This window comes from Carlito syrichta, unplaced genomic scaffold (genome assembly GCF_000164805.1).
Source record: "Carlito syrichta isolate Samal-C Ts95f unplaced genomic scaffold, Tarsius_syrichta-2.0.1 Scaffold118244, whole genome shotgun sequence".
Taxonomy (NCBI): Eukaryota; Metazoa; Chordata; class Mammalia; order Primates; family Tarsiidae; genus Carlito; species Carlito syrichta.
This window is the reverse complement of record NW_007062340.1, coordinates 37,885-50,045: the sequence shown is the minus strand read 5'-3', so window position 1 is coordinate 50,045 and position 12,161 is coordinate 37,885. Positions and strand designations below refer to the sequence as shown.

The window sequence follows — 12,161 nt, the reverse complement described above, 5'->3', positions numbered from 1 at the left end:
TTTTTTTTTTTTTAAGTCCGAATCTCACTCTGTCACCCAGGCTGGAGTGCAGTGGCACCTTCACGGATACCGCAGCTTCAACCTGTTGGCCTTAGGTGATCCTTCCACCTCAGCCTTCCAAGTAGCTGGAACTTCAGGCATGTGCCACCATACTTGGCTCATTTTTCTTGATTTATTATAGAGATGAAGTCTTGTCAAGCTGCCAGTTTAGTCGCGAACCTGTGGTCTCAGGCAATCCTCTCACCTCAGCCTCCCAAAGTGCTGGGATTATAAGCATGAGCCACAATGCCCGGCCTATTTCTTTTTTTTCCATCTTCAGCATTATATGTCTTCTTAGGGGTTTATCAGTTTTATCCATTTTCTTCAAAGAATCATATTTGGCTGAACTGTAAATATGCTTTGTATTTCATGAGTTCCTGCTCTTAGCTCTATTACCTCCCTACTCTATTTTCTTTGGGTTTAATTTGTTCTTTTTCCTAGCATCATAAGATAAAAGATTAAACCATGAAATTTTAACCTTTTTTCCCCTAATATTTACATTTATAGCTATAAAACTCCTCGTTATTATTATTAGCCTCACTCAACAATTGAGGGCACAATGAGCTGAAAAAACTTGTCCATGAAAGGTCAAATCTCAGGTCTCTTTTTCTTCAGTACTAGGAATATTTCTACCTCACCATAAATGAGGAAATCTTTCTAAGCCCAAAGGTTACCTAATTGTTCAACAAATCTTTTGCTGGGCGCAGTGGCATATGCCTGTAATTCCAGAACTTTGGGAAGCAGAGGCGAGAGGATTGCCAGACCCACGGTTTCAAGACCAGCCTCAGCAACATGGTGAGATCTTGTCTCTACAATAAATTAAAAAATTAGCTGTGCACGGTACACACACCTATAGTTCCAGCTACTTGGAAGGCTGAAGTGGAAGGAATGCTTAAGTCCAGCAGTTTGAGGTTGTGGTGGCTATGAGTGTGCCACCACACTCCAGTCTGGGCGACAAAGTGAGACTACAACTCAAAAAAAAACACAAAAACCCATGTCTGGTTTGCTCTCCACCAAGTTCCCATATATACTAAAGAATGTAGCATTGTCAAAGAGAAGGCCTCGCTTTGGCCCTTGACTTCTGGGAGGTAATCTATTGGCCCTTGGAACAATAGGCCTGACAGGACTACCTCTGACTGGTGGGTCTTGGGTCATACTAGATAATCTATCCAACAATATATTCAGTTCAAGAGTTCTTTAAAAAAAAAAAAAGAACAATACAATTGTGGAGGTGGAGGGAAGGCTGACCACACTGCATAGTCTTAGTTTGGTAAGGAGGGCTAGTCTCCAGAAAGACCAAAAATGTGACTTAGGGTGGGGGTTCTGGGTCACATGGTATCAGTCTATTTAGGCAATCAACCAATCAAACTTATATAATGAAGACCCAATAAAAATTCTGGACCCTGGTTGGACACGGTGGCTCAGCCTGTAATCTCAGCACTTTGGAAGGCCGAGGGAGAGGATTGCCTGAGCCTGGGATTTTGAGACCAGCCTGGGCAGCTTGGTGAGACCTCATCTCTACAATAAATCACAAAAATCAGCTGGGCATGGTGGCAGGCATCTGTATTTCCAGTTACTTGGAAGACTGAAGCAGAAGGATCGCCTAAACCATGCAAGTTGAGGCTGCGATGGCTGTGAGCATGCCACTGCACACCTGCCTGGGCAACAGAGTGAGACTCCAACTCAAAAAAAAAATTCTGGACCCTGAAACTCGCTTGAGCTTCCATGGTTGGCAGCACTCCATATGCATCGTTACACAGAATGTCAGGAAAGTAACATGCCCTAACTCCATAGAAGAGAACACAAGCTCCACATCTGGAACTTTCCAGACTCTGCCCTATTTGCTTCTTTCTTTGGCTGATCCTGTCCATCCGTCCATCTGTTCGTCCATCCATCCATCCATTTCATTCATTCATTTATTTATTTTGATAAATAGGCTGATTTTAATCTGCATCATTTCCCTATAATAAACCATCACCATGAGTATGCAATAGCTTTAAGTGAGTTCTGTGAATCCTTCTAGCAAATTTTCCAAACTAAGGGTATTCTTAGGAACATCCAAACTTGCAGTGGTTTCAAAAATGAGAGTAGTCTTGGGTACTGTGCCCTCTTAACTTTGAAGTTAAACTCTAACTCCTTGCAGCCTGCCTACCATGGTGCAGCCACATAATACATTCTCAATAAATATTTGATGAATTAATAAACAAGGTTTCAAGCGGAGGATTTTAGCATTTTCTCCAGTAAAGGGTATGGGGCAAGAGAGTTGTTTTTGGTGACAATGTGGTCAGCCTTCAGCAAGGCATAATTCAGCTTGGTATCAGCTACTGACAATTCTCATCCCTTCAGAGACCAATAACTCAAGCACTCCAGTACTTTCCAGGAGATCAAACCCCAACAGTCCACAAAATTCAAAATTATTTTTACTGTAAAACCAAACACAAGACGGAGGCAAGAGGATTGCCAGAGACCATGGGTTCAAGACCAGCCTGAGCAACATGGCAGGATCTCATTTCTACAATAAATAAATAAATAAAAATTAGCTGGGCGTGGTGATACACACCTGTAGTTCCAGCTACTTGGAAGGCTGAGGACGAAGGATCACCTGAGCCCACCAGGTCAAGGCTGCAGTGGCTGTGAGCATGCCACTGCACTCCAGCCTGGCAGAGTGTGACTCAGACTCAAAAAAAAAAAAAAAAGCCAAACACAGAACTGATTACAAATATATTTGGGGGCCATGAGCACTGATGAAGTTATTCTGTAACCAGCCAGTGGGAGGTGTCCTGGCAGAGATTACTGAAGCACTAACAAGGGGTAGGCAGGAACCCCCAAGACAGTATCTACCCAGCACCTTTGCAGGCCATTCCCACCCAAGCCTCAAGACAATGTTATTTGGATGGTAGCTCTCCCCTCTACCTGCAAAGCGGAGTTCATGAAGCAGGTGTTCCCCAGGTTTCCAAGTCCACAAAGCCCAGGTTGTATATGAGATGATGGTGGCTCCTGACAATTATACGAAGCAGAGAAGCCAGATCCACTGGAAAACACAATCCACATCAGCAATAAAAGCAAGTGCTGACACATTCCCTCAGAACGTCTTTTCAGGCTCCTCTGGAGCCTCTAGAACTTGTGTCTGGTAGTAATCCCATGATGCAAGTTCTCTCTACACACCCGTCTCCAGTCTTCCAGACCAGCCTCCACCCTTAACGTGCTAGCAGCTGGTAAACACACTCTTAAGGGAAGAAATGCTATTTGAATTTTCCTCAGTTAGGTTTTGGTAGATGCTAATTTTGTATCTCTCCAGAAGGATACCAGGTGACTTTAGGGAAGAACATTTTAGTTATCAAGATCAAGGGCTGGCCAGGTTTGGTGGCTCACGCCTGCAATCCCAGCACTTTGGGAGGTCAAAGTGAGAGGATCGCTTGAGTCCAGGAGTTTGAGACTAGCCTGGGCAACATAGCAAGGCTCTGTTTCTACCAAAAAAAAATTGTTTTTGATTTAAAAAAAGAAAGATCAAGAACTTGCATCTGTCACCTCTCACCAGGCCATACCCAGCCTTGCCTGTGCCTGGGTATTCATACACACTTTCTCATCTCACTCTCCTCTTCCACTTTGTCTATCCTATGTGCCAAGTACTCTTGAAACACTTGGAGAAAGGATCACAGTCATCCATAGCTGAGAACTGACCCCTCACAGTTATTCTGCCATATGGTTGACCTGTCCCTTCATAAACAAATACAGTGACTCCCCCAAGATTACCAGTGACAGAGACTGTGGGGAAAATACAAGCTCACAGGAGGACAAGCAACATAGGTCAGAACTAGGGTATTAAATGGAGTGAGGAAACCACATGCAGCACGGTCCTTTGGAGAATTCTAACCCCATTATACTAGTGTAGTGGCAGATGACCTCTCCTGGTACAGCCAGGGAAAGGACTTAAGGAAGGGAAGCAAAGCAAAAGGGCCTGCTCTTACCCCCTGCTGACACTGGAACTGTGCATCACAAAGGTGTTAGTGCTACCACCATTTGCAATGGGAGAGGCAGACACTGAGGAATAGGGACTTGCTGATGATTTTGGAGAGGTAGTAAGATTTCTGCTAGGCGCAGTGCTTGACCTGGGAGACAGAAGCAGAAACAATGCTACTGACTTTTTTGCAAAGAGCAAGCCCTATTTAGTGCCTTAGATATCTTCTCAAGAAATAAACATTCTCCATATTCAATTATTTAAGTTGCAAACAGCCTGTTTTCACGCTACATCAAGATACATTTTAAGCCAGAGTCAAGAAATTAATTGGTCTTCCTGACTCGTTAGTCCACACAGTCATATACTGAGTCTTTCAGTGTAAAAAAGCAAAGTTAATCTTCAGGACATCCTGCTTTGATTTACAAATCATAAGCTTCTTTGAATTTTAAGAGTTATCAGTGGCCAGGCCCAGTGGCTCAGCCTGTAAACCCAGCACTTTGGGAGGCCTAGGCAAGGAAGGTTGCCTGAAGCCCTGAAGCCAGAGGTTCGGGATGGGGCAACTTGGTGAGACCTCGTCTCTACAGTAAAATCACAAAAAGCTAGCCGGGCATGGTGTAGTTCCAGCTACTTGGAAAGCTGAGGCGGAAGGATCGCCTAAGTCCAACAGGTCGAGGTTGTAATGGCCATGAGCATGCCACTGCACTCCAGCCTGGGCAACAAGAGTGAGACTCTAACTCAAAAAAGAGTTACCAGTATAACCTGGGCAACATAGTGATATCCCATCTCCACAAAAAATTTTTAAAATTAGCTGAACGTGGTGGTGTGTGTCTGTAGTTCCAGGTATTCGGGAGGCTGAGGCAAAAGAATCAGTCTAAGCCCAGGAAGTCAAGTTGTAGTAAGCCATGATCATGCCGCTGCACTGTAGCCTGGGTGACAGAGTGAGACCCAGACCACTCAAAAACAAAACAAAACAAAAAACCCGCATATGGTAGCTCACACCTATAATCCCAGCACTTTGGGAGGCTGAGGAGAGAGGACTACCTGAGCCAAGGAGGTCCAGACCAGCCTGAGCAATATGGCAAGACTTTATTTCTACAATAAATCAAAATATTAGCCAGGTGTGGTGGCATATGCCTGTATTTCCAGTTACTTGGAAGGCTGAAACAGAAAGATTGCCTGAGTCCAGCAGGTTGAGTTTGTGGTAGCCGTAATCACACTACTGTACTCCAGCCTTTCTGTAGCGAAAGAGTAAGACTCTGACTCAAAAAACAAAAAAAAAAGGAGTTAACCAGTGAAAGGCAAAGAAAAATGGCAATAAGAGATGACTTTGCCAAATGTGGTGGCTCACGCTTGTAATCCCAACACTTTGGAAAGCCAAGGCAAGAGGATTGACTGAGCCCAGGATTTCGAGACCAGTCTAGGCAACATGGCGAGACCTCATCTCTACAATACATTTTTTAAAAAATTATCTGAGGCCAGGCTCGGTGGCTCAGCCTGTGATCCCAGCACTTTGGGAGGCTGAGTTGAGTGGATTGCCTGAGCCCGCAGGTTTGAGACTAGCCGGGACAACTTGGTGAGACCCTGTCTCTACAATAAATCAAAAAATTATCCAGGTGTGGTAGCACCGCCTGTAGTTCCAGCTACTTGGAAGGCTGAAGCGGAAGGATCATCAGAGCCCAACAAGTCGACATTGGGGTGGCCGTGAGTGTGCCACTACACTCCAGCCTGGGCAACTGAGTGAGACTCCAACTCAAAAAAAAAAAACATTATCTGAGCATGGCGGGCACCTGTAGTCCCAGCTACTTGGAAGACAGAGGCAGAAGGATCACCTGAGCCAGTAAGATGAGGCTGTGGTAGCTGTGATCATGCATTCCAGTCTAGGTGACAGAGTAAAACTCCGACTTAAAAAAATAAATAAAAGCTGGGCTTGGTGGCTCAGCCTGTAATCCCCGCGCCTTTGGGAGGCTGAGGTAAGTGGATTGCCTGAGCCCGCGGGTTCGAGACCTGCCTGGGCAGCGAAACCTCATCTCTACAATAAATAAAAAATCAGCCGGGCGTGGTAGCGCACGCCTGTAGTTCCAGCTAGGAAGGCTGAGGCGGAAGGATCGCCGGAGACCAGCAGGTCGAGGCTGCGGTGGCCGGGAGCAGCCACTGCACTCCAGTCTGGGCGACAGAGTGACACTCCAACTCAAAAAATAAATAAATAAAAAAATAAAAGAGAGATGACCTTCCCAAAAACTGCTTGATGCAAATTAAATAGCTGGCTATAAGGATACTAGACATTTTGGTTTCACTATGCCATTCAAGGGGAATTGCTTTTGTTTCTTCAAATTTGCCAAATATGAATAATCTCTGTTTCAAACTCACATGTCAATATTTATCACAGACTCTTAGATTTATTTCTATTTTCAGATTAATTAGTTCAAGAACTAACGGTCCCAAATCTTAAATTACTATCAATTTTATCAGTCTACTAGAATCTGTTTAAGAACACATATAAGTGAGTCTTTCTGCATTGTTTCAAATATGTAGAACTGGGATTTTCCTTCTAGAATACCATGTTATTTTTATTTGTTTGTTTGTGTTTTGAGTCAGGGTCTCACTCTGTCACCTAGGCTAGAGAGCAGTGGCGTGATCCTGGTTAACCGCAGTCCCTACGTCCTGAACTCAGATGATCCTTCTGCCTCAGCCCCCGAAAGTGCTGACATTACAGGCGTGAGCCACTGCACACAGCCTATTTTTAGAATACAGAAAATGATTAAGAAGATGTGCTGTCACAGCACATTAACCACCCTCCTAATCTCAACCCGGTCTCCCTTGAGAACAAAGGAAAATATAGCAGCAAAGATAAGGTATGATCTTGTACTCATACCAACAATGGGAAGATGTCAAGAAATTATTATCCAGGGCCTAACTGGGCTTTAGGAACCAAGTTCTGCTCCACACTGAGGTCCCAGCAAGGCAGAGAGAAAGAGGATTCCCCCGGCCTCTCACCTTCCCGTAAGGAAATAAACCTTTCTCTAATCTAGAAAAAGATTGGCTTCATTCAGCCTCATCCTCATGCTCTAAAGGAATCCAAGAACTCAGGCAGCTGTATTAAGTGAGTCTCATCAGAGTTGAGGGTGCTCTCTTCACCACACAGGAGACTTAAGTAGCCATTGCCTTGCTAGATTCTGGTGTGGCCATGTGCTCTTTGAGCTATGACTGTGGCCATGCTTCCTGGTTTTGGTCCCCGCCCCCACCTTGGGGAGATGAAACTTCTCCCTTCTCTTTCTCTCTCTAATTTACTTTTAAATAAACTATATTTTTTAATCTTAAAAAAAAGTATACATTATAGGCCTGTCCAACGTAATGTCCAATGTGATTTCCCAGCCTCCTCTGCAGGCAAGAAAGTCTGCTGCCCAAGGCTGTCTGATATGCAATAGCAGACTCAGGACTGAAGATAGGTACTACAGGTCAGTGAAATTCCAATTTTGATGTATAGAACCTCAAGATTTATAGTTTGATACTCATCTTTTCAGTAACTATTCACTGGAAACTAATTCTATTATTTCCTTGAGCTTAAGAGGGCAAAAATCCATATAAACCATATATACACACAAGACCTGTCAATTTCTTTCTTTTTTTTTTTTTTAAGTAGGAGTCTCACTCTGTTGCCCAGGTTGGGGTGCAGTGGCACATGCATGGTCACTGGAGCCTTCACCTGTTGGGGCAAGTGATCCTTCTACCACAACCTTTCAAGAAGCTGGAACTACAGGCATGTGTCAGCACACCCAGCTAATTTTTTGATTTATTGTAGACAAGGTCTCACCAAGTTGCCCAGGCTGGTCTTGAACCCCATGGACTCAGGCAATCCTCTTGTCTCAGCCTCCCAAAGTGCTGGAATTACAGGCATGAGCCACTGCTCCCAGCAAGACCTGTCAATTTCTTAAAGATACAACATTTCAAGGGATTGGCAGTAGCAGGATACTGGCAGGATAGGAGACACAACACCAATAAGGGTACCTGATCTCAAACTAGGCAAAGTGGGGATCAAAGGGAGACCCAAACTTTGCCTGTACAATGTCCACTTGTATATTCTGAATCTTACCCCATATCTTTAAAATGAGATATAATAAAAAAAGAAAAAAAGTATTTTCCCTCCTTGAAATAAATAAATAAAGCTCATGAACTTTACTCTAAAAAAAAAAGGATAAAACATTTCTGGGTGATAGAAATCCAAGAAAAATCTTGATTAACATTTTTTTAAAATGTTCTAAGCCGGGCTGGGTGGCTCAGCCTGTAATCCCGCGCTTTGGGAGGCTGAAGTGAGTGGATTGCCTGAGCCCGCAGGTTCACAACCCGCCTGGGTAACTTGGCGAGACCTCATCTCTACAATAAATTAAAAAATTAGCCAGGCATGGTAGCGCGCGCCTGTAGTTCCAGCTACTTGGAAGGCTGTGGCAGAAGGATCGAGGCTGCGGTGGCCGGGAGCAGCCACTACACTCCAGTCTGGGTGACAGAGTGAGACTCCCCAACTCAAAAAAATAAAAAATAAAAATAAAATAAAATGTTCTAGAAAATGCTGACAATATGCAGTGGCTCACACCTACAATCCCAGTACATTGGGAGGCCGAGGCAGGAGGAATGCTTGAGCCTAGGAGTTCGAAATCAGCTTGGGCAACATAGTTAGACCTTGTCTCTATACAAAAATAAAAACAGGTTCAGTGTGGTGATTCATGCCTGTAATCCCAGCACGTTGGTAGGCCAAGGCAAGAGGACTGCCTGAGCCCAGGAGTTTGAGACCAGCCTGGGCAACATGAGGAAAAATCATCTCTACAATAAAATTTAAAAATTAGCCAGGTAAGATGGCATGCACTGGTAGTTCCAGCTACTTCAAAGGCTGAGGGCGGAAGAATGGCCTGAGCCCAGCAGGTCAAGACTATGGAATCTATGACCACACACGCCACTGCACTCCAGCCTAGGTGACCAAGTGAGATTCTGACTCAAATAACAAATATAAATATATAAAATAAACTTCTGGAAAACACTGCGAATAATTTTCAGAGTAAATTTAGTAAAGAAGGGCATATAAAAATTTTTTTAATATGCTTGAAATTTTTCATTTTTTAAAATTCTAAGCCGGGCTCGGTGGCTCAGCCTGTAATCCCGCGCCTTTGGGAGGCTGAGGTGAGTGGATTGACTGAGCTCGCAGGTTCGAGACCCGCCTGGGCAGAGAGACCTCATCTCGACAATAAATCAAAAAATCAGCCAGGCGTGGTAGAACACAACTGTAATTCCGGCTACTTGGAAGGCTGAGAAGGAGGGATCGCCGGAGCCCAGCAGGCAAGGCTGCGGTGGCTGGGAGCGGCCACTGCACTCCAGTCTGGAGAACCGAGTGAGACTCCAACTCAAAAGAAAAAAAATTTGGCTCTATTGGTAGGTTAAATAAAGTTATTAAGCAAATAAAACAATTAGCCTGGCATGGTGGCATATGCTTGCAGTCCTAGCTACTAGGGAGGATCACTCTAGCCTAGAAGCTCGAAGCTTCAGTGAGCTATAAACATGCCTCCAATGTGGGCAACAGAGTGAGATAATGTCTCTAAATAAATTTTCCTGCAGGTTCTAGAGTTTATGACAAAAATAAATAAAGTAAGTAAATAAACAAATACTATTTAAAAAGTTATTAAGTCAGTCAGAGACTTTCCTGGTTACATATTCACTTGGTGTATTTTTTCATTCGCCTAATTTCTTTTTGTTTTTGAGTCAGAGTCTCACTCTGTCACCCAGGCTGCTATGCAGTAGCACACTCATGGCCACCGCAGCCTCGACCTACTGGGCTCAGGCAATCCTTCATCTTCAGCCTTCAGAGTAGCTAGAACCACAGGCATGCGCCACCACGCCCAGCTAATTTGTTTTTAATTTATTGAAGAGACGAGGTCTTGCCAAGTTGCCCAGGCTGGTCTCAAACCCCTTGACTCAGGTAATCTCCTTGCCTCCACCTCCCAAAGTGCTGGGATTACAGGTGTGAGCCACCACCACACCTGGTGCATTTCCCCAATTTCAATTTCTCTGTCTCTGATAGATATTACTAAACACGGACTTCTTTTAGTGTGTTTGCTTTTTTAAGTTGGAGTCTCACTCTGTTGTCCAGGCTGGATTGCAGTGGCAAGCTCACAGCTACCCCAGCCTCAACCTGCTGAGCTCAGGCGATCCTTCCACCTCAGCCTTCCAAGTAGATGGAATGACAGGCGTGCGCCACGACATCCAGCTAATTTTTTTATTTATTGTAGAGACGAGGTCTCACTAAGTTGCTCAGGCTAGTCTCAAACTCCTTGACTCAGGCAATCCCCTTGCCGCTATCTCCCAAAGTACTGGGATTACAGGCATGTGCCACTGCATCCAGCTGGTGGCTACCTTTAAAGCAGAAGTCACATACAATATAGCAGCAGGAAAAGCAGCTGGGTTTCTAATAATGCCATAGAACTGCTACACTAGCACTAGACTGACTGACTACCACAGAAATTATGTTTAGAAAGATATAAACCTTGATCTTGCTTAACACGCTAATTTGCAATTTGTTCTTACCTGCCAGCAAACATTTCCTGATACAGTATGTTTCACATTTACAGGTTCTATTTTTGTATTTCTATTAGTTACTCCATTAACAATTAGGATCTCAGAGCCAGGCTCGGTGGCTCAGTCTGTAATCCCATGCCTTTGGGAGGCTGAGGGGAGTGGATTGCCTGAGCCCGCGGGTTCAAGACCCGGCTGGGCAACTTGGTGAGACCTCCTCTCTACAATAAATCAAAAAAATTAGCTGGGCGTGGTAGCGCATGCCTGTAGTTCCAGCTACTTGGAAGGCTGAGGCGGAAGGATCACCGGAGCCCAGCAGGTTGAGGTTGCAGTGGCTGCTCTGGGCGACAGAGTGAGACTCCAACTCAAAAACAAAAACAAAAACAAAAACCAATTAGGATCTCTAGCTGGGCACGGTGGCTCACACCTATAATCCCAGCACTTTAGGAGGCAGAAGCGAGAAGACTGCCTGAACCTATGGGTTCTAGACTACCCTGGGCAACATGGCAAGACTTTGCTTCTACAATAAAAAGAAATTAGCTGGGCGTGGTGGTGCTAACCTGTAGCTCCAGTTACCTGGAAGGCTGAGGCAGAAGGTCAAGGCTGCTGTGGCTGTGAGCATACCACTGCACTCTAGCCTGGGTGACAGAGTGAGGCTCTGACTCAAAAAAAAAAAAAAAATTAGGATCTCTAACCATTTTTAGTTTTCCCCATAAATTACTTAAACTTGCAACTATTTACCTTTCTTGCCCACACAAGGAGAAGCAATTTAGGATATTTTCACATTAGGAAATATAGATTTTTCACATTAGGAAATACAGTTTATTTAGAAAGGAAATTTGAGGCTGGGCTCGGTGGCTCAGCCTGTAATCCCAGCACTTTGGGAGCCCGTGGGTTCAAGACCAGCCTGGACAACTTCATGAGACATATTCTCTCCAATAAATCAAAAATTAACCAGGCATGGTAGCACGCACCTGTAGTTCCGACTACTTGGAAGGCTGAGGCGGAAGGATCGCCAGAGCCCAGCAGGGCCAGGCTGCAGTGGCCAGGTGCATGCCACTGCACTGCACTCCAGTGGGCGACAGAGTGAGACTCCAAAAAAAAAAAAAAACCAAAAAAAAAAAAAAGGAAATTTGAGAAAGAGGAGATTCAGCTCCTCAAGGTAGAAAAGGGAGCCAAAGCCAGGAAACATGACCTGGCCATAGCTCAAACAGCACATGGTCACACCATACCTTAGCAAGGCAATGACAGACAAGATATTTTCTTTTTTTTTGAGTTGGAGTCTCACTCTGTCACCCAGGCTGGAGTGCAGTGGCACACTCAAGGCCACCACAGCCTCAAACTGCTGGGCTCAAGAGACCCTTCCATCTCAGTCTTCCAAGTAGCTGGAACTACAGGCGCATGCTATCACGTCCAGCTTATTTTTTGATTTACTGTAGAAATGAGGTCTCATCAACTTGCCCAGGCTGGTCTCATACCCCTGAGCTCAGGCAATCCTCTCGCCTCGGCCTCCCAAAGTGCTGGGATTATATAGGCTTGAGCCACCACATCCAATTGGTTGTTTTCTTAAACCTCATTATTATTATTATTTATTTTTGAGTTGGAGTCT

At 44.6% G+C, this 12,161-nt stretch overlaps 1 protein-coding gene across 5 annotated transcripts in view; it reads right to left on the bottom strand.

Moving 5' to 3' along the window:
- USP4 (ubiquitin specific peptidase 4) overlaps positions 1–12,161 on the bottom strand; it is a 67,971-nt gene that overhangs the window by 36,593 nt on the left and 19,217 nt on the right. For 2 of the 5 annotated variants that reach the window (XM_008047933.1, XM_021707493.1), the window contains exons 7-8: positions 4,008–4,148; positions 2,953–3,070 (exon numbers count right to left, since the gene is read on the bottom strand). In XM_008047933.1, the coding sequence (XP_008046124.1) occupies positions 2,953–3,070; positions 4,008–4,148 (259 nt within the window). Of the gene's footprint in view, positions 1–2,952; positions 3,071–4,007; positions 4,149–12,161 lie in introns of those variants that run through there. The other 3 variants (XM_021707494.1, XM_021707495.1, XM_021707496.1) reach the window with 2 other exon arrangements.